This window comes from Camellia sinensis, chromosome 6 (assembly GCF_055761805.1).
Source record: "Camellia sinensis isolate YWXY chromosome 6, ASM5576180v1, whole genome shotgun sequence".
NCBI lineage: Eukaryota > Viridiplantae > Streptophyta > Magnoliopsida > Ericales > Theaceae > Camellia > Camellia sinensis.
The window spans coordinates 146654200-146676963 of NC_138966.1; the positions used below are offsets into that span (position 1 = coordinate 146654200).

The window sequence follows — 22764 nt, forward strand, 5'->3', positions numbered from 1 at the left end:
GGGTGACAAATCTGGACAGATTTTCGAATATAGTTTGTAGATGAATTTGTGGAGGGGCTGTGCCACTTCTGAAAATTGGAACTGAAACTAGACAGATTGAATATTGTTTCTGTGCAATTTCAGCCCCTAACTTGGTCTAGAAGTATTTTTACCAAAGCATTCTTGTTAGCCCTGCAGAACCGAACAGTGCTGGAAATTGTGTTATATTATGTTATTTGTCTCTAAATGTTTCAAAGCCTTTTTAATGTTATTTTCTTGCCTTACTATGTATGATGACCATGGACTATATTTCCTCTAGTATGTTTTCCCTATACTCGTTTAAATAACCGAATTACCGAATGTGACTAACTTACCTAGCAAAAGATCTAATAAACGGGAAATGATAAGGGTTTGGCAATGGGTGACGTTTATCTTAGTGTTTTAGAACAATTTTATACATATGCATGACATGAATTAGGATGGGATTAATACCAAATGAGTTAAGTCTTGCGTAAGCAGTTTTGGCGAGCCCTTAGGTTGACCCGGATGTATTCAGACTCTATGCGGTGGTTTCAGGGTGTAAGCGAGCCCTAAGCACGAATTGGTATGGTATGTGCAGGGTGTAAGCGAGCCCGAGGCATGATTTGGGTGTAAGCGAGCCCACTTGTTGGCCGTCCCTTTTGAGGTCCATCAATGCCATTGACAGGTAAATAACCGAGAGGTGGGCATGGGTGGTAAGCTCTGCAAAGCAGCAAAAGGAAGAGTTCTGAATAGTCCGGTGTTTAATCTTGTGGTTGGGTAGAAGGATCTCTTTGGGGGGGATTCTAAATGCCTAGTCTAACTACTAATTTATAAAACCTTAATGGAAGTATGTTATGTTATCTGATTTGTCTTGTGTATGATTGATTAATAGAAGATATGGGGGTGTGTGTGTTTTTACTGGGCATTCCAAGCTCATGGCGTGTCATGCCAGGTGAAGAAGCAGCTTACGACAGGGAAGGTGATCCCGAAGACAATCAAGATGAAGTTTTAGAGCCGTGGTTCACTTGAAAACTTGGACTAGTAGTTTGTTTTTGTGTTCTCTCTTCTTTTATCTTTTGGTTTGACAATGTTTGTAAACCTCTAGTGGAACTCAAATCAGTTATCTATGTTATAACTCTACTTGTATGTGTATATTAACATATTGTGGTTATCTCTTTTGTTTGAGTTGTACTTTATATATTTCTCTTGCGGTCTAAAATTTTGAGGCGTGACAAATTGGTATCAGAGCCCTAGGTTCAACCCTTAACCCACGTGTGTTGACTTGTGATTTTAGATATCCTTGCCTTTTACATTACTACATTCTGTTAACATTGTACTATATCATATTAAAGGTGGACTAAAAAAAAAATTTGTTTACCTACCGTGGGATGGATTCTGCGTCAGAAAGCGTTGATGACTGGGGAGTTTTTCGTTTCCAGAATAGGCGGGCAGTAGCTGTTAGTCCACAAAGACTTAACCGACGGTGTCAATTAGGAGCGGAGCGCGTGATAAAGAAAGCTATTCGGAAAACAGAGGAGGATTTTTCATATTGCACCACGCAAGCAAGACGAGCGTTGGTACGCTGGCGCCTCCAGTGCAAATACCGGGAGCTTAGGTTCGCTCTACAGATAGAGCGGAATGGTCAGACTTTTGCTGAGCTTAGGCAAGAGGTATTGGCTGAGGATCCGCATCCAGTGATGCGTCGCGTTGGACCCGAGAGCTGTGGCTCTCATCATCCTGAGTTAGAGGTTCCTTTTGTCTCGGTACTTCCCGGAGCTTCCCCTGCATTCCCTATAGAGGTGTCGTCAGAGTACTCCCTTACACCAGCCCAGCAGTTTCCAGCTTCCCCGACATATGCTCCTTTACCACCAGAGGATCCTGAAGAAGATCCCGAAGAAGACCCAGAGGAATCGTTTGACTTAGGGTTGTAGTAGTCATGGGACGAACCTTTTTGTGTACCTTTGTAAATAGTGTTTTGTGTGGTTGAAGCGTGTTTTGTTTTGGTGTATACATGCTACACGCTAACCTAGATAGTGTAACCCTTTGAAAGAAGAAGTTATATGTGTATATATAAAATATCTAGTTGGTTAATCCAGTGTATTGTATGTTATTTTATTTTATTTTGCTTGGTTTAATTGCATCATCCATTTTGAAAAAAAAAAATTAAAGTAATTAATTACACCTCGGACCACATTAAATTAGCCTATTTATTGAACACCTCTTCGCCTCCACAACAACCCCAAGCTTATATTACCCGCAAACTTGGCAGATGGCGGACAATGTGGAAGCAAACGATCAAGTAAGACGCCGACGAGGACGTTCAGCTCGCAATCAAGGCATTGATCGCGGTAGACCTATTCCTGCTGAGGAGTTGCCAAGACCAGTCGAAAACCAGATTCTTGAAGAGTTAGGAAGGCTTAGAAGAACGCAACCAAATGAGCGGATATATTTGTTATCTGAGTTCAGAAAGCAAAGACCGCCGGTGTTCACAGGTGAGCTTGACCCGTGTAGTGACCTTCATTCCTCACCTTAGCCTCGGGCATGAGCATTTGTATAATCTTGTTTTGCTAAGTTGCAGTAGTGAATTTTCTTGACTTGTCTTAACTAGAATGAGATTTTTGTCTTGGTTTGTACTTATGTGAAATTTACTTGTTGAGTCTTGTTCTTTTCTGGTGAGTCTAGCCGAGGTCACCTTAAAGCCAAAACCACCTTGAAACCACTTTGGTTGACCCCTACCTTCGTCCTGGCATATTGGCCGAGATGTCATTTTCTAGACCGACGTGTATCATCAAGGCCGAGAGGTGTATCATCTAGGTCGAAATGTTTTCCTTGAGCCCGAGTGATCTTGTTCCGGATTGGTGCGACCTAGACCGAGGTGTGGCACAGCTAGGCCAAGTGTTGTCCGTCCTAGCCGGGATCATAGATACCTCACCTACCGGAGCCGATGTTTTCACCCGATGTCAGTACCTTGTCAGAGTGCCATGCCGCTTTACTTGTTAAACACCCTTTCGCCCTACTCTGTCTGGCCTGTCAACCACCTTTTCGGGGAGAACCAACTAGCCGTTGCTACGTGTCCGAGCTGAGTGTTAAATCAACCGGCAGTGAGTAGAACCTATCATTTTGTATCATATCTTTGCCTTGAGAGAGAGAAGCTCTAGAAGGAGTTTTAGAGTGAAGGAGTGGATCTTCGAGCTTGATTCTTAGAGATCTAACCGTTAGATTCGTGTATTAAGGTTAGATTCTTAACCTACTCTTGTAGTCCTTGTTAATCATCTAGCTGCATTGCATGATCGAACCTGATTTGCAAGCCATGCATTGATTGAAAGTTGGTTTTAGAAAGAGAAAGTAGTATTCATGTGTTCTTGAATAAAAGCCTTGTTTGATCCGAAAGTTTGCATTAAGATTTATGCTTTTGTGTTTGTTTCCATAAGATCTTCGAGTATGGGTACCCAGGTCCATGTTTTTGAATTCATGGCATGAAATCTCAGATTTTTTAATAGCAAATTATGATCTTGCATTCATCCTCCTCATGTTCATGTTCGACATGTTCTTCAAGAGAGGGAAACCCAGATTTTCCCAACCTCATTTCCTTGAATGTAGCCATCGAGGCAACACCTTGGCAAGAAGGTGTGGGACCTCGGCCTAGACCTGGTAGTCGCCCAGCTGTAGACACCCCATTTTTGACCGTCCTCAAGACTTGGACGTCACCGCTTGGAACACTCGGTGAGTATCCATGTTTGTGTTCGTTTGGAGTTCCCGGAGGTCTCGGCTCGCGCGCCCTGCCTCAGGATCTCCGAACTTGACCGTTTAGTGTCTGGTTTTCACACCAAACACTTGTGTTTTGCCTTGGAGGGGCAGGGAATGCCTTGTAAGGCATCCCCACACACCACCGGCAGTGGCTAGAGGCCACCGGCTGGTTTTTGCTGCCATCGGCACTATTTGTTGCCGGTCGGCACATTTTATTGCCGGTCGGCATAGTTTGTTGCCGGTCGGCACTCCTTTTTGTCGAAATGACATTTTTGGGCAGCCAACCACTGTTCATCTACTTTTTGGAGATATTTTGTGCCAGCTGTGATAGCTGGCACCAACTCTGCCTCCATCCATACACGTGTATGGAGGGATCTCCCTCTAAGCAAGCTTGTTGTATAAGCTTTGCAAGAGGGAGTCCTATAAGAGGAAGGATCTCCTCTTGGCTCTAGGTTAGAGACTTGGAAGCAAAAACCAGAGCTTAGAGATATAGATACATCCTATCTCTATATCTCCCTCTCTCTCCTCCTTTGTGTGTGTTTTTTTGGCCCAAAAGTGTGTTTTTACCTTACTTTTGCACCAATACACACACTATTACACCTAGCTCCGAGATTGAGGGACTTGGGGGGTTGATTCTTGAGTTTTTGGACTGATTTTGATCAAAAGAAGAGGGCTAGACCATTTGTTCTTCAAAGGTTCTTCAAGGGTGAGCATCTTGCTTTATATTCCCCAAACTTGCAATAGTTTTTTACCTATCTTGCTTGCTGATTTAGCTTTTGTGTATAACATAAAAAAGGCTTATATTTTCATGCTTTAGAACTTTCATTAAGGTTGTTTTGTGGTTTGAGTGCAAACTCACCTTATTAGGCCTTGTTTGGCCCCTTTTGTTGCCTCTTTGGTAAGGTTTTGTTTACTTCAGTGTTTTGATCTCCTCACTACTGAAAACCAGTGTATTTTCAGTGGTGAGGAAGGTGGTTTGAAGTCTTGCATAGGGGAGGGACACCCCTCTCTCTTCATTGTCTTGTTTCCTTGCTTTTTGGTTTAAAAGGGTAGCATGTATGCTTGATCATTTTTGGCCTCATTTCAGAAGTTTTTTTGGGTGTTTTAGGTCATGTGTGACCTCTGTTTTTGGCCGGATTTATGTCCCTTTGCATGCTTAAAGTACTTGCTTTGTATTGCTCCATTTGGCCTAGAAGTGCCCCTTGTGCTTAGGCCATGATTCTTGCATATATTGGCATGGTTCCATGAAGGTTTTGGTATTATTTTATCATGTTTGAGGTCTGTTGGTCATCCATTTCAGCCATGTTTGCCTTGTTTGATGTCATCTCTTTGTGTTTTGGCTTGTAAGCTTTGAGTATGTTGACCTCTAGCATGCATAGTTTGGACCATCCTCATGTTTTGGCATCATTTAGGACCATATTTCAATCCATAAATCATGCTCATATGTGTGCATTTGTGACCTTTTTTGTGCCTTGAAGGTGTGCCCTCTTATGCCTACACATGAACCTTAGTGCGTACACCTCTTTGGAGCCGTCTTAGCTGCCATATTAGGAGGGTTTGGAGCCCTATTTTGCCTGTAAAAATTCTGTTTCTTACTTGTCTAAATCATGCTATGATTGGTCATGTTATAGGAGCGAGGTACCTCCTTTCTTGTGCCTTAGTTTTGAGACCATTGGCTTGCATATTGGCATGAGAGTTTGTCCACCATTTTAGGCACTTATGGCCACTGTTTTAAGATGGTTTGAGGTCTGCCCTTTTGTGGTTTATGGTCACCCTTGCATGCTTATCTCATGTTTGTTGCATAATTGCTTCATTAAGTGTTGTAACATGTCGATCCCATTGCCTAAATGGCCCATGTTTGCACTACATTCGCATCTCGTATGCCTAACATTGCATGCTTACCATACTAGTTGCACCACACTTGGCATGCCTTGCATCTTGGTATCATGTTGCATTTTAAGCCATGTTTGCATAACATGCATTGCATTATTTGGTTTGGGGTGTCAAGCCAAATGTGGAGATCAAGGGACATTCATACTTCAAGTGATGTAATGTGCCTTGATTCTCGGTCACCGAGGCCTTTGACTCCGATTTGATAAGGCTTTGGCTCTCATTTTGTTTGTTGCATGCGTCTTTACATCAAGTGGCAAATTTGATCCCTTGGGCTATCATGCACCATTGATGGCTCGGGGATCGAGGGTCATGCTTCCCTGAGTTTAAAGCATGATAGGAAGCATGACTATGCTTACATGTGCCTGAAAATCCCATACGGTACACTGTCTGTCCTCTGTTTGCTGTCAAAACTGTCTTCTGCAGGAAGTTTCTGCCGACCGGCATAATTCAGTGCCGACCGGCAATCTGTTTACAGCCGATAGATCCAAAAGCAGCCGGTGGGAATTGTGCACTGTCGGCGGTAATTTCCCCTAGCCGGTGGTACTCTGCAGCATACAAGGAACCTGTTCTGGGACTTTGGGAATTTTCAGAGAAGCAGGGCAGTATAAACAGAGGTGGCAGTGATGTGGTACGGGTTTTCCAGGCGAGCCGGGTATCGAGCATGCATCATTCGCGCATCCTGAGGTAGAGGCTGCGGCCATCCTCTTCTTTCTTTTGCATTCTTTCTATTAATTAATTAGAAATTCTGTAATAATTTTATTTGCTTATTATTTGGACTGTAATATTTATTTGTACCCTCCGAGTGAGGGCAATTGTGTAATAAGTGTGCGTGAGTGTGTGTATATTTTTCAATCCCCACTTCTTTCTTCCCTTTTATTTACCTGCTTATGATGGTAGATTAGGGCATTTTTTGAAATTAGCATACTTCATGCTATGCATGCGTGCATTCATGCATTTGTATTGCACGCATTAGGCTTGGTACATCATACTAACTGCATTCGTATTTCAAATTCCAAAATTGAATACGTGAATCAATTGGTTGCATTTTATATGCCATATTTAGGTTAACCGAGCCTACTCTAGTGACATTTTTGCATGCGATGCATTAGTCATTTTAACATGAACTAAGACATGCATGTTTGCTAACTAGTTTATTGTTTTGGCACGGAGTACGATGTAAGTATTTTCGCTTTAGCATATTGCATGCGTGTGAATGTTGCCATGATAACATGCTTACCATGTGGCTAAATGCTTATATGAGATAAACTGCTTAAATGCCTGTGGGTGAAGGTTGGATTGTTTGAGTTGGAAAAACTCGTTAAAATCCGTATTTTAGCCTACTTGCGAGTAGCAAATTCCAAAACGCTTTTCAAAACAAATGGATATGCAATGCTTATTTCCAAATTAGGCAATCTAGTCTATACTTGTTTGCTGTGCGCATAACATAGTAATTCTAGGCTAATAACCGGAATAAGAACACATAAAGTTTTCAAAAACGGATATCATGTTTAGTAGAGGCCGGTCTTCGGACCGGGCGAGAGGGGGTGCTCATAGCTGACCTTCCCCAATCGTATCCTAGCTCCCGAGCCGAGACAACTCCGGTGATGACGGACATGTGGCCTTCGGCACCGAGTCAGGGTTTCCTAAATTTCCCCATTTTTAAAATATTTAGGTGGCGACTCTGTATTTGGCAAAGCAGTCCATGTTTGGCACTTCTTTTCAAAATCTGTTTCTCAAAACGATTTGCCAGATTTGGACTCTTTGGTTCAAGATTAAGAACCGCGACAAAAATCGAGTCCGAACTGTAGTAGCGCGGGCGCGTCTACACCAGCATGTTTTCCCAAGATGAGAAACTATGTTTTGTTTCGATTTGACTTAGCCTTTGAAGAATGCCGAGGTCATTTGCATGCATGCTAGACTTGTTTTGAGAAGTGCATTCAACAGACTTTGCCATGTGTTTGTAGGACTTGGACTTGCCTTGACCCCGACGTCTGTAGAGCTATGTGAGTGGTATTTTTAATAAAGTTATGTTATTAAGTTTTGATAAAAGTTTTGCCTTGACTGTTTTGGAAAAGTATTTTGTGAAGCATGAATGATGATCCCTATTTTGTATATCAAGTATTAGCCTTGTTTTGAATGACAATCTTGAAAGTCCGTACGTGCTAGGGGACTATAAGCATTTGTAGCACAATCTTGAAAGTCCGTACGTGCTAGGGGACTATAAGCATTTGTAGCACAATCTTGAAAGTCCGTACGTGCTAGGGGACTATAAGCATTTGTAGCACAACCTTTGTTAATGTTATCCCTTGGAACTTGAAAGCCTTGAAAGACTTTAATTGTCGAGACTTGAAAGATTTGTTAGATAAACTTGATTTGCTTTTGAATTTCGTACAAGATGTGTTATGCTTTGATTTGATAAGGATTTCAGATAGGGGTGAGCATGGTCCGGATTAGACCGGATTGGGGGTAAAATCAGGACCAATCCGTTATTTACGGTTCTTGAAAAATTGGAACCAATCCAATCCGTTTAAATCATGGAACCAATCCGAACCAATCCATTTAAACACGGATTGGATCGGTTTAGGACCACGGATTCACATAATTAAATAAAAAAAAAATATATATATAACACTTTAATTTCATAAAAATATAAATATAGCGCTATATTAGTTCCACAATAGCAACATGTCTTTCTATAATAGCGACATACTGTTCTAGAATTTAAACAATCATAAGAAAATTGGTTTTACCATAAGTATTTAAACCATTACAAATTAAAACTAAAAACTAACAAACAAAAGTTATAAAAGAAGATATTATGCGGGTTTAAGTTTGAGTTTAGGTTTTATATGGAATAAGAGAAGATACTATGGGGAGGATGTATAATAAAAATATAGACTATTTGTATACGGTTCGGATCGGTTTCAATCCGGAACCGTGAGGTTCAATCCGGAACCAATCCGTGGACTACGGATTTTTAATTGTTCAATCCGGAACCGAACCACGGATTCAAAAAACCAATCTAAACCTATCGGATTGGACTGGACTGGATCGGATTACGGATTTCACGGATTTCTTGCTCAGCCCTAATTTCAGATATCATTCATGTAAACCCCTTTATTATCTGTACCATTCACTGAGTATCCAAGCTCACCCCTCTATATATATATGTAGGTGACGAGCAGGACAACGGTGACGCCTAGATGTACTTGCCACTTGCTTTGGACTTTGCACTTTTGCTGCATCTTGAAGATTATGCTTCTTAGTTGTATTTCATTGTATTTTGTATCTGATGGCTGAGAAGCCTTTTGGTCAAGATATATTTTTTTGTACTTCATTTGTTGTACTAAAGCTATGTAAAGATGTATGCCATTCCATTTAAACTTATGCACTGCTCTCATGGACTACTTAGCTTGAAATTTATTGCTTCCGTATTTGTAAGCCCCATATGTATACTCTGATTGTGTGTGAATCTTGAAAGTTGGCCTTCGGTAATCACGAATTACTGGCCATCATGGCACCATTCTACTAGGGGCGGAATGGGGTCATGACAACCCGAGAGTCGCTGAGAGCTGGATTCGTCAAATAGAAAAGATGTTGGAAACCATGGGTAATACTGTGCATACAGACAAGATCGTCCTGGCAAGTTATCAGCTAGAAGGAGAAGCGGATCATTGGTGGTCCTTGATGAAAAATTCTCGGGACACGACAAGCATGACTTGGGCTTAGTTCAAAGAATTGTTTCTAAGAAAATATTTCCCAAACACAGTTAGACAGGAGCGAATTTGGCAATTTCAAACTTTGAAACAGGGTGAGATGTTAGTGACTCAGTATGTGGCCAAGTTTGAAGAGCTAGCTCGATACACAGCCCGATACGTCGCAGATGAGGAAGAGAAAGCACGAAAATTCGAGTGGGGTTTAGATATTAGAGGTAAAGTGTTACCCTTGCGCCTCCATATATTTGCTGATGTGGTGGATACGGCATTGGATACAGAAAGAGAGTGCGCAGACTCAAAAAGGATTTGGATGATGAAAACGAAGAAAGGGGTCAGTCCTTTGTAGGGCCAAAAAGAAATGACCGAAGGAATATGGTACGGACACCATACACCAGACCGTCGCAACAGCCGTAATAGCAAAGCCAGAAAGGAAGTTTACAAACCAAGCCTATTACACAAATCCAATGCTTTCACTGTCATCAGATAGGGCACAAGAAGTCGGAATGTCCCCAACTCTCTAGGATGGGAAATCAAGCAGGGGGTTCAAGCGCGAATGCTCAAGTTATTGGTGGGCAAAGGCCATGGACGAACAAGTCAGGAGGAAACCGAAAGGTTAGACCAACTAGTAATCAAAAAGCCACAGGCAGAGTTTTTGCTCTCCAAGAGGAAGATAATGAAGATCCATCAGTAATTAGAGGTAACATTGTACTCTATAATTCTTGGGTTCACATTCTATTTGATTCTGACGCATCACATTCTTTTATATCAACATCATGTGTTAAATCATTAGGTCTTAAATGTGAACCTTTAGAAACTACTTTACGTGTTGCATCACCCTTGGGAGGAAGTATTAGGGTAGGATTAATCTATCGAGGGTGTGAATTAGAAGTGTCAGGGTCACACTTGAGTTGTGACCTTCGGGTCATGAACATGTCCGATTTTGACATAATCTTGGGAATGGATTGGTTATCCGCCCACCGAGCAGTGATTGATTGCTACCACAAGAGGGTGACGGTTTGCACACCTAGTGGAACGTGTTTCCAATTTAAGGGGGATAGAGAGGATTTCCTGAGCACGACAAATCATAAAATGCAGTGGCATCGACAATTTGCTAGATGGTTAGCAAGTTTGATCATTAATGAAGAAGCTCAATCGGAATTAAATCTTCCACGTGTTGTTTGTGAATACGCTGATGTTTTTCCTGAGGAATTGCCAGGATTACCGCCACATCGTGAGGTAGATTTTAGTATCGAGTTACAAGCGGGTACTGCACCAATATCCCTGACACCGCATCGTATGGCTTCTGCTGAACTTCGAGAGTTGAAGATGCAACTGCAAGAATTATTGGACAAGGGATTTATCCGACCAAGTTCCTCACCGTGGGGTGCACCAGTTCTATTTGCAAAGAAAAAAGACGGAACACTAAGATTGTGCATAGATTATCGGCAACTCAATCGGGTGACGATCAAGAACCGATATCCACTTCCACGGATTGATGACCTTTTTGATCAACTTCGAGGTTCGAAGTGTTATTCAAAGATTGATCTTAGATCTGGCTATCATCAATTGCGGGTCACTGATGATGACATACCAAAAATTGCTTTCCGAACCCGATATGGCCATTACGAATTTGTGGTAATGCCCTTTGGATTAACCAATGCACCAGCCGTGTTTATGAGCTTGATGAATAAGACTTTTACTCCGTACTTGGACCAGTTCGTGGTGGTGTTTATCGACGATATTCTAGTCTATTCACCGTCGGAAGAAAAACATGAGCAACACTTGAGAGTAGTTCTCCAGGTTTTAAGAGACAACCAACTGTATGCAAAAACAAGTAAATGCGAGTTCTGGTTGAAGCAAGTCACGTTTTTGGGACACGTCGTGTTGGAGCATGGAATCGCTGTAGACCCGGCCAAAGTGGAAGCAGTATTAGATTGGAAGCAACCAACCTCAGTATTTGAAGTTCGTAGTTTCTTAGGGTTGGCCGGTTATTACTGACGATTTATTCAAGACTTTTCTAAACTAGCTAAGCCGATGACTCGTCTAACGCAAAAAGGGGTAAAATACGATTGGAACGAAGCATGTGAACAATCCTTTTAAGAACTCAAGAGCAGATTGACTAGTGCCCCAATACTCATCATTCCGGAGCGAGACATAGGATATACGGTATATTGCGACGCGTCCAAGGATAGGCTAGGCTGTGTACTAATGCAAAAAGAGAAGGTGGTGGCTTACGGCTCCAGGCAACTGAAACTGCATGAAAAGAATTATTCGACACATGATCTAGAGTTGGCAGCAATGGCTTTTGCGTTAAAGCAGTGGCGTCATTATTTGTATGGTGAACAATTTGAGATTTTCATGGACCATAAGAGCTTGAAGTATTTGTTCACGCAGAAGGACTTGAACATGAGACAAAGACGGTGGCTAGAATACCTCAAAGATTACCATTTTACTCTATCCTATCATCCTGGCAAAGCTAACGTGGTGGCGGATGCCCTGAGTCGCAAGAACCGGGGAATTATTGCTAGCTTGGCACTCAAGGAATGGAACATGGTCGGAACACTTAATGAGTTTGGAGTATAGATGAAAGCTCAGGACAAGAAGGTATACCTTGGCGCTCAAATCGCTACACCCAAATTACTGAACGAGGTAATAGAGTCACAGAAGTATGACCAGGAAGTGGCGTTCTTAAAAGCGCGAATAGCATCCGGCGATTCTATATCTGATTGGACGATTCATTCAGATGGAAGTTTGAGACATCAGGGTAGAGTGTTAGTACCACAAGATGAGTCGCTTAGAGAAAAAGTTCTGAAGGAGTTCCACCATTCAGTGTTCGCAGTGCACCCAGGAGGGACGAAAATGTACCAAAACTTAAAACGTCAATATTGGTGGAGGGGAATAAAGAAAGATGTCGCTCAATTCGTAGCCAGATGCCTTACGTGTCAGCAAGCAAAGGCAGAACACCAGCGACCTGGAGGGATGCTTCAGCCTTTGCCGATATCAGAATGGAAATGGGAGCATGTAACAATGGACTTCGTCACTGGACTACCCAGGTCACCGAGAGGATATGATGCTATATGGGTTATAGTTGATCGTTTGACGAAAACTGCGCACTTTTTGCCATACAAAATCTCCGACACTTTGACATCGCTGAGTCATCTCTACATTGAAGAAATTGTCTGATTACATGGAATTCCTATATCAATTGTGTCCGACCGGGACCCGCGTTTCACCTCCCGATTCTGGGAAAGCTTACAGGAAGCGTTAGGGACCGAATTATGTTTCAGTATCGCATTCCATCCTCAAACTGACGGATAGTCGGAACGTACCATTCAGACTTTGGAGGACATGTTAAGAGCTTGTGTGATGGATTTCAAGGGGAATTGGGAGCGACACCTATCGTTGGTAGAGTTCACATACAACAATAGTTTCCAGGCTAGTATTGGCATGGCTCCATTTGAAGCACTGTATGGTCGGCCTTGCAGATCACCAGTTTGTTGGACTGAAGTTGGATAAGTGAGTCTATTAGGCCCAGAGATCGTGCAAGAAACTACAGAAAAGGTGAAACTTATTCGACAAAGATTAGTGGCAGCTCAAGATCGTCAGAAGAGTTATGCAGATAAAAGGAGAAGACCGCTAACCTTCGTTGTCGGTGATTATGTTTTCCTGAAAATTCAGCCCCGCCGAGGGATCATTCGTTTTGGAAAGAAAGGAAAATTATCACCTCGATATATTGGACCCTTCGAGATACTTCAGAAAATCGGAGAGGTTGCGTACAAGTTGGCTTTACCCCCACAGTTGGCTGGAGTACATGATGCTTTCCATGTATCTATGCTGCGAAAGTACATAATGCACCCTTCTCACATCATCAACTGGGAAGAAATTCAACTTAATGAGGACGCTACCTTTGAAGAGGGACCTGTAGCAATTATAGACAGTCAAGAAAAGAACTTGCGAGGGAAGACAATTCACCTTCTTAAGATACTCTGGCTTCACCATGGTATTGAAGAGTTCACCTGGGAACGTGAAGACGCGATGCGGGCAAATTATCCACAACTATTTGAGATGTAAGGTATGATCTAATTTCGAGGATGAAATTTATTTAAGGGGGATAGGTTGTAGAGACCCTAATTTTTTTTTGTCATTACACTTGAAACCCTGAGCCTTAGGCTAATAGCATTTTAGCCGTGGTTCCGTAAAAGTCTGCGTAAGGGCCCAAGTAAATAATAACTTCTCCGTGTGTTACCATAATTAAATCATAGAACGCTACTTTATGATTGGAACTATCCTAAAACTTGGTTTTATTTATTTTGCCTCATAATTTTTAAATTAATTCACGCATTTTATCTTATTTCTATTTTTTTTTTGTTGTTCTTTCATTTATTATTTATTTGAATGGAATACTATTGTTTATTTGGATATATACATAGTTTAAATATATACATATATATATATATATATATATAAAATATGTTGGTGGAAAAGTGATTGAATAACAACAAACAAAAATAAAAAAAAATAAAAAAAAATAACTATCTAGATATTTAGTTATCTTAGCCATTAAGCTACCTTATATTATATAAATTGAGGGCTTGTCCTAATCCACTCCCACGTTTTTCTAAAGCCCAAGGAGAGGGTGAGAGAGGGAGAGCTGGCTCAAGGGAAGGGAGGTAGAGAAGTAAGAAGAAGAAGAAAAAAAAGGGAAAGAGAAGGAATTCTTGAAGGTAAGAACATACCTCTTCCTTATTTTCTCCAATCCTTTCATCATCTCATTCTATGGTCTAGTATGCCTCTTGTGTTACAAATTGATGGTAAATAGGGTGTTTTTGGTGTATGTGAAGGTGTAGGTATGAAATAGTATCATTGTCTTGCAAACTTGTGAAATTAGGCACTGCTGCAACTTCTCTAATTTAAAAGAAATATCATATCTATCTAATTCTCAAATCTGAATTTATTGTAGGATATTTTATGTGTTTAGAGCTTTTGAAAATTTTATTAGCTCCTAATTGTGTGTTTTTAGGGTTTGGATAATTTGTTGAAAAATCTAGTCCTGAATCTCTAAAAAATAGTCCATTTTTAGCAATTTTATAAAATTCTAGAAAAATCATCTCGTGTTAGTTCTTCTGTCAAAATTTAGAACTCTGAGTCCTCTTTCCAACAGATTTTATTTGAGTGAAAACCATCGGGTAGATTGAGAGAAACGTTAGTTTCCCCAAAGGGTGACAAATCTGGACAGATTTTTGAATATAGTTTGTGGATGAATTTGTGGAGGGGCTGTGCAACTTCTGAAAATTGGAACTGAAACTAGACAGATTGAATATTGTTTCTGTGCAATTTCAGCCCTTAACTTGGTCTAGAAGTATTTTTACCAAAGTATTCTTATTAGCCCTGCAGAACCGAACAGTGCTGGAAATTGTGTTATATTATGTTATTTGTCTCTAAATGTTTCAAAGCCTTTTTAATGTTATTTTCTTGCCTTACTATACTTATGTATGATGACCATGGACTACATTTCCTCTAGTATGTTTTCCCCATACTCGTTTAAATGACCGAATTACCGAATGTGACTAACTTACCTAGCAAAAGATCTAATAAACGAGAAATGATAAGGGTTTGGCAATGGGTGACGTTTATCTTAGTGTTTCAGAACAATTTTATACATATGCATGACATGAATTAGGATGGGATTAATACCAAATGAGTTAAGTCTTGCGTAAGCAGTTTAGGCGAGCCCTTAGGTTGACTCGGATGTATTCAGACTCTATGCGGTGGTTTCAGGGTGTAAGCGAGCTCTAAGCACGAATTGGTATGGTATGTGCAGGGTGTAAGCGAGCCCGAGGCACGATTTGGGTGTAAGCGAGCCCACTTGTTGGCCGTCCCTTTTGAGGTCCATCAATGCCACTGACAGGTAAATAACCGAGAGGTGGGCATGGGTGGTAAGGTCTGCAAAGCAGCAAAAGAGGGAGTTGTGAATAGTCTGGTGTTTAATCTTGTGGTTGGGTAGAAGGATCTCTTTGGGGGGGATTCTAAATGCCTAGTCTAACTACTAATTTATAAAACCTTAATGGAAGTATGTTATGTTATCTGATTTGTCTTGTGTATGATTGATTGATAGAAGATATGGGGGTGTGTGTGTTTTTACTAGGCATTCCAATCTCATGGCGTGTCATGCCAGGTGAAGAAGCAGCTTACAACGGGGAAGGTGATCCCGAAGACAATCAAGATGAAGTTTTAGAGCCGTGGTTCACTTGAAAACTTGGACTAGTAGTTTGTTTTTGTGTTCTCTCTTCTTTTATCTTTTGGTTTGACAATGTTTGTAAACCTCTAGTGGAACTCAAATCAGTTATCTATGTTATAACTCTACTTGTATGTGTATATTAACATATTGTGGTTATCTCTTTTGTTTGAGTTGTACTTTATATATTTCTCTTGCGGTCTCAAAATTTTGGGGCGTGACAAATATGAGGAGTTAAAGTTTGGAGGTGGTGGCTATGGCGACACTGCCACAGTTGGAGGTTTGGTGGCCACCATGAGCTCGGTGGAAGAGCCATGAAGGAAGAGGAAAATAGATGATAATTATGGAAAAAGAATAATGAAGGAAGAAGCATGGAAATGAAAATAGAAAAATAAAAAAAAAGAGAAAATTTTTATTTTTGACCAATTTTCAGAGCTTCGATAGCGTGCAAAAAGAGGTAGAACAAGGCATATGAGAGATAGAATGAATATTAGACTATGAGGTGAATTTAACAACGCAAAAAGAAGGCAAAATGGAATTACAACGAGAGATGTAAGAGGCTTGAACAGGTGGGTTTGAATAAAATTTTCAAATTCAAACGGAGGCTTGTTTGGTAACCATTTCGTTTTGAGTGTATATTTACAAAAATTAAAAAAAATGTCATAAAAACTTACTTGATAATTTTTTTGTTTATATATAGTTGTTTCAGTTTGTGAATTTGAGGAAGTTTACGTTAGTTTTTAAACAGAAATTTAAAAAGTTGACAAACAAATTTTTTTTATCAAATAATTTTTTTTTCAATTAATTTTTTTAATTATTATTTTTTTCAATTATGATGTGTATGATTCTATTTTCATAAATAATAAAAAATATATATAAATATTTTAGGTTTGAACAAATATATTTTTTAGTTTATGTTTTTAGAAATTTTTAAATATTTTATTTAAACCAAACGCGTTTGTAATTTATGTTTTTTAAAAATAAATAAAAATTAATTTATAAAATTTTTATAAATATAAACAAAATAGGTAAACGTTACCAAGTATGAAGTAAAAGAGCAAAAAAACATCATTTTGAGATGAAAATTGTGTCAAAAATGGAAGTATCCGTCAGTTCATCAACAGAGATGGACGAACGGTGTAAATTGTGATAAAAAGTAACATCAAGATTTTAATTATTAAAAATAAAATCTCAATATTTAAATTAAAAAATACGCAAAGTTTCATTTGCTCAAAATGAACTTTTGTCCTTTCTTCTCTCACTTGCTTTTTAGTCGTCTATTAAAATTTCAAGTCTTTCTTATCCAAAAACGAAGCCTAATTCACAGCAGGTGAAGCTTTTGCTGAAATCTGACAAAAGCAACAAATTTCGATCTTCATATCGTTTCTTCTCTGGAGAGTTGCTCATCATCAATCTCTGCTTGCTTGCTTGGTGGTATGTTTGTTTCTACAATCCATTACTATCTTCTTCTCTTTTGGATCATTATTTGAGTAAATGATCTACAAATCTCTACTCAAATCTACGATCATCTTGTTGTATCAATTTTACACCCAAATATATATATGTATATATATATATATATATGTTATTATCGATTATCATCGGGAGCGGCCCAATTATTTTTGAAACTTTAGGCGAATTCTTGAACAGAGAGGCCTTTTTTTTTTTTTAATATTTAAATTTATATTTTCTTACTTTACAAGATACAAAATTACTAATTAAGTTGTTACAATGAAATTTTTCTTAAACATATTTTTTCAATTGAGAAGAAATATTGACGTTGTTACAAGATATTAAGCTTTTAGCAAACCTAACTATTTTGGGGCCAAACCAAACCAAACCAAAAAATGATTATTGATCTAGAACATTGTCAGCAAATATGTCTCTTATTTATTTAATCTAGTAGAGACATAGAAGGGAAAGAAAGGGGAAAAATAAATAAATTATGATTTGAGTACATGAGGCCTCATCAACTTTATTTTTTGGCTAGGAGGAATAACAATTTTTTTGAAATTTATCTGTTATTAACAATTTTTGTTTTATAGAATAGTATATATATCATTAAAGATTTTAAAATTTTGGAGCCTTCTCAAATATGATGCCTTAGGCAGTTGGTTGTCTAATTTGTCTAATGGACGGGCCACCACTAATTATCATTGTATTCACACTATTTGTATTATTATTATTATTATTATTATTATTTTTTCTTTGTTTTAAACTTTATGAAAAAAGATATGGTATAGTTATGTCAAATTTATGGAGCTTGTATCCACGCTTTTGTGTTCATTGCAGTGCATGGAGAAGTAATGGCAGAAAGTGCAGTGAACTCTGTTATTCAATATTTGGGAACATTGTTAGTCGATGAAGTAGAGTTGTTGAGCGGAGTCCACGAGGAAATTTTCTATTTCAAAGATGAATTGGAGCGCATACAGTTTTTCTTAAAAGATGCAGATTCAAGAGCAGAAGCAGGAGATTATGGTGTGAAAATATGGGTGAGACAAGTAAGGGAAGTTGCTTATTGGATAAAAGACGTTATTGATGAACACATACTTGTATTGGCAAAACATCCTCGACGATTTGGTTTTTTCATCAGTTTCTTTCGTAAAGTCACACGATGGATCACTGTACTAAAGCAACAACATAAGATTGCTTCTCAGATCAAAGACATCAAGGGTAGAATCCATGAGATCACGGAAAGGGGTGTTCAATATGGATTGACTACTTTCCTAGAAGATAACAATCACAGGAGCAGTATCACCTGGAAGTTGTTGCATGGCCCTCGAGAGTCTTCTCTTTACATACCGGATGACGAAATCGTTGGCATTGAATCTCCTAAATATGAACTGATAGGCAGATTGCTGGCACAAGAAGATCAATCACAAGCAGTGATCTCGGTTGTTGGCATGGGTGGAATTGGCAAGAGCACTCTTGCCAAGCAAGTTTATGACAGCCAAGCAGTGAGGTCACACTTCCATTGCAGAGCGTGGATCACTGTCTCTCAATCATACAAGCCAGAGGAGCTTCTCAAGACAACGATGAACGAACTATTACGAAGCAACTGTCTACCTCTACTTGATGAGGGAATTGAGTCGCTCATTGTCAAGCTAAGAGGATATTTATCCGAAAAGAGGTATGTCATTGTGTTTGATGATGTATGGGAAACTGATTTTTGGGGATCCATAAGAGATGCTTTACCCAAAAATAGTGAAGGCAGTCGGGTAATCATCACCACACGCAGTGAACAGGTTGCTACATTTTTTAAAGAAACTTCAGTGGATCATGTCCACGAGCTTGAAGCCCTATCCGAAGAGAAGGCTTGGCAGCTCTTTTGCAAGAAAGCGTTCCGACGAGACTTTGGGGTTTGTCCACCTGAGTTGGAGAAAGTATCACTTAAAATTGTTAGAAAATGTGAAGGACTGCCACTTGCAATCGTGGCAATAGGTGGTCTCTTGTCCATCAAAAAGAAGGTTATATCCAAATGGCAAAAATTCTATGATAGCATGGGCATTGAGTTAGAAACGAATCCTCATTTTGAAATCCTAAAAAGAATTTTGTTGTTGAGTTATCAAGATTTGCCTCAACACCTCAAATCATGTTTATTGTACTTTGGCATAATACCGGAGAAGTACTCTATCACACGTGGAAGACTGATTCGGTTGTGGATAGCCGAGCGTTTCGTTGAAGAGAAACAAGGCACAACGTTAGAGGAAGTTGCAGAAGGATATTTGAATGAGCTGACCCAAAGACGCTTACTTCAAGTGTCAGAGTCAAAACTTTATGGCAGAGTAGTTACAGAGTACCGGGTACATGATGCATTTAAATACTGTCGGGTAAATCTTCTACTGCATGAGCTTATTCTCTCCATGTCTGAGGAGTTTAGTTTCTGTCAACTTTTGACAGAAGAGAATCCAAGATTCAATGGCAGAACTCGCCGGCTGTCTATGCAGATGCATTATTACAGTATGGAAAAGTTTATAGAAAGCATTGGTAAATCCCCAGTTCATTCCTTTTTTCTTTTTGAAGTGGGCAAGCTGCCAAAGAAGCCCTTATTGGGTACACTAGCTGCAAATTTCAAGCTTTTGAATGTACTAGATCTTGAGGGTGCTCCTTTGTATCAACTTCATGAAGAAGTAGGAAATCTATATTTTCTGCGGTACCTAAGTGTAAGGAGAACAGGAGTGCAGATAATTCCAAAGTCCATAGGTAATTTGCACAACTTATTGACTTTAGATTTGAAATATTCCCCTGTGAGTGAGCTACCAATTGATATCAATAGGCTTCATAAGTTGCGACATCTTCTTGCCTATTATCATAATTATGGATGTGCGAACATAGTGGATATTGTAAGAGGAGTGAGGATACAGGGAGGGATTGGGCATTTACAGGAGCTGCAAAAGTTGTGGCATGTGGAAACAAATCATGATGATGGGCTCAGCCTAATTGAAGAGCTTGGGAATTTGATGCAGTTAAGGAAGTTGGGCATAACGAAATTGAGAAGGGAACATGGGAGGGCTCTATGTGCCACCATTGAGAAGATGAATTACCTTAAATATTTGAAGGTAGCAGCCCTAAGTGATGATGAGATTCTGGATTTACAGTATATATCATCTCCACCTCATTATCTTCAACGTCTCAACTTGGGTGGACGTTTAGAGAAGTTCCCTGACTGGATCCCAAAACTTCAAAATCTAGTCAAATTATCTCTATTGCATTCAGGTTTGTCCAATGATCCACTAAAAGCCCTTCAAGCCTTGCCTAGTTTAGAACATCTTCATCTTTGGAATGCATGTGATGGGGAGCAATTGTATTTTGAGGTTGGAAGTTTTCAAAAACTTAAGCAACTAGATCTCCTTGAATTGGAGGGATTGAATTCGGTGATAATAGAGGAAGGAGCATTGCCTCTTCTTAAAGAGCTAAGGATTGGGCCTATCCCGCAACTAAAAGAGGTACCCTCTGGCATCCACCACCTCCAAAAACTCAGAACTCTTGCGTTTATTGATATGCCGAAAGAATTCTTAGATGGAATGCAACCCCAACCCAACCAAGGCAAAGACTATTGGATTGTTGAGCATATACCTAATGTCTTGTTATGGTCTCGGTGGGGCTTTTCTGGATATTGGAACAGCGGCACTCTTCAAAAATATTTTGAGAGGAAGGTGAAAAACCAAAGGGTTACTGAAGCTGAATAATGAATCTTACAGTTACGGATGCAAATTCAATTCCAGGTTTGCCCCCGCTCAACTCAATTGCAATGTTTGTTTGTAACTAGAAACTGAAAATATTTTTGCTTACCTGAACAAGATGATAATTTCTCTACTAGATTACTTTGTTATTATTTAATAATAATCTCAAAATGCTGGTGTCAACAAAAATCTTGAGCATCATTATAATCTGAAAATGCTAGTGCTCATCTTATTAACGTATCTTTTAGAATATTGTTTATAGAATTCTATCATTTTATAGTTCCATTTGTTTAATATAGATGAGAGGGAAGTTATCCAAACTGATGTTCCATTTGTTTTGACAAAAAAATATTTTTTTACAATATGTTTTTTTGCCACCACCACTGTTGTCATCATCGTCGCCGCCACTACCCTACCAGTACCACTGTCATCACCACCACCACCACGTCCACCATCACGATCATTGCCTTAGCACCACCATTATGGAGACTAAAGTAACACTTCGCTTAAACTATAGGGAGTAATGGTGTAATTTACCTAAAATGTTTTCTATCGAAACAAATGGAGTACAAGTCACCTATACTTTTACTACTCATTGTTTCATTGATATGTTGCACCTCCTTACATTTACTATGTGTTTTGTAATTGTTAGGTCTATTACCGGCAACACATACAGTTGAAGGGAAATCAATGGCAGAGGCACCCAGAATTCAAGTACTCCAAGCTGCCAATCACCTTATAATTGAACAAACCCCTTTCTATCACTGTTGATTTTTAATTCCTTTGGATTGCAAAGTAAAAAGTGTGACATCTCTGTCAAGATGGACATGTTTATTACAGTCTTTATTGTTTTTTGCCAAGGCAATGTTTTGGATCTCTGTTATCAAGACTTTTTTTGTGATAACCACAATTGTGTAACTTTAATTGAGATACATATATGATCATACATTCCTCTTTGTTGTATCTATTCTCTAAGTTCTATTTTTGTTCTTTTCTTTCTATTATTTTTATGCTTCAAATCATTGTAACTGAATTAAGTAGTATAGAGCTAATGTTCTGCATAAGAAATGTAGTAACTAGGTTTAGGTTCCCATTGAACCTTCATTGGTTCATCTCATATGAATCACGTAAAGTATGTATTCTGTGTTACTTTGGTCTTCAAAAATTTTATTTTGTCAATTTTGTTCCCAAATTTTTGAATTTTAGATAATCATCTAAATTTTATTTTGAGTCAAATTTTTATTCAATTTCAGATAATCATCTAAATCATTAATGGAATGATATTTAAAATACATCTGAAAGTGAATCTCGGTGTTTGATTCCAACGGAATTGCAAGGTGTATATTTTAGAATTCATTTACGTAAAATACCAGCTTTAAAATTAATTTTCATGCTACTCAAATGCTTACTTGATGAAAGATTCTCCTAGAATATTCTTAATGTCTTAGATGAACTTGATTTTTTAATTGATTTTCAGAGGAAAAATCTTAGGTATGGTTTTGGGTTTGAAATCGCAATCATTTCTTTAAATAACAACTAACTCTGTTAAATCATATCTGTCACAACTTTAATCGATGTCCATTGGTCCTCTCAGAAGCTCGTGTTAGTGACTTTGAATGTAGCTTCGGCGTTGTTCATTTCTTCTCACCCATGGTTTAAAAAATTTCGAAAAATAAAGAAAAGAATTGTTAAAAAAATAAAATTAAAACACTAAATGGGCTTCCTTACTGTTTCTACAAAATGCAGAACAAATAACATCCACATCACTAGATTTTTGGTTCTCACTAAATCTACATCGATCCCAAATTGGTCATTTCTGTAGGGAGTTTATACAAGGAAAAAGGCCTAAATTGAAATTGAATAGTTTAGGACTTTAAACCATAAACTAAATCTACACCCCAAACAACCTAATCTAAGGAAAAATTAAAAAACAACGATCAAACTTAGTGGTGATGGTAACAGTGTTGTTTTAATTATATCTAGCATGTAA

General features: G+C 38.9%; 1 protein-coding gene and 1 long non-coding RNA gene across 2 annotated transcripts in view; one reads left to right on the plus strand and one right to left on the minus strand.

The window, feature by feature from the left end:
* Positions 1–22764, minus strand: part of LOC145792953 (uncharacterized) — a 288938-nt gene that overhangs the window by 56076 nt on the left and 210098 nt on the right. The window lies entirely within an intron of this gene.
* Positions 16829–21737, plus strand: LOC145792950 (disease resistance protein RPM1-like). Its single transcript, XM_082875059.1, has 3 exons — positions 16829–17025; positions 17884–20816; positions 21427–21737. Exon 2 carries the CDS (start codon positions 17898–17900, stop codon positions 20778–20780), a length of 2883 nt encoding a protein of 960 aa, XP_082731185.1. The 5' UTR covers positions 16829–17025; positions 17884–17897; the 3' UTR covers positions 20781–20816; positions 21427–21737.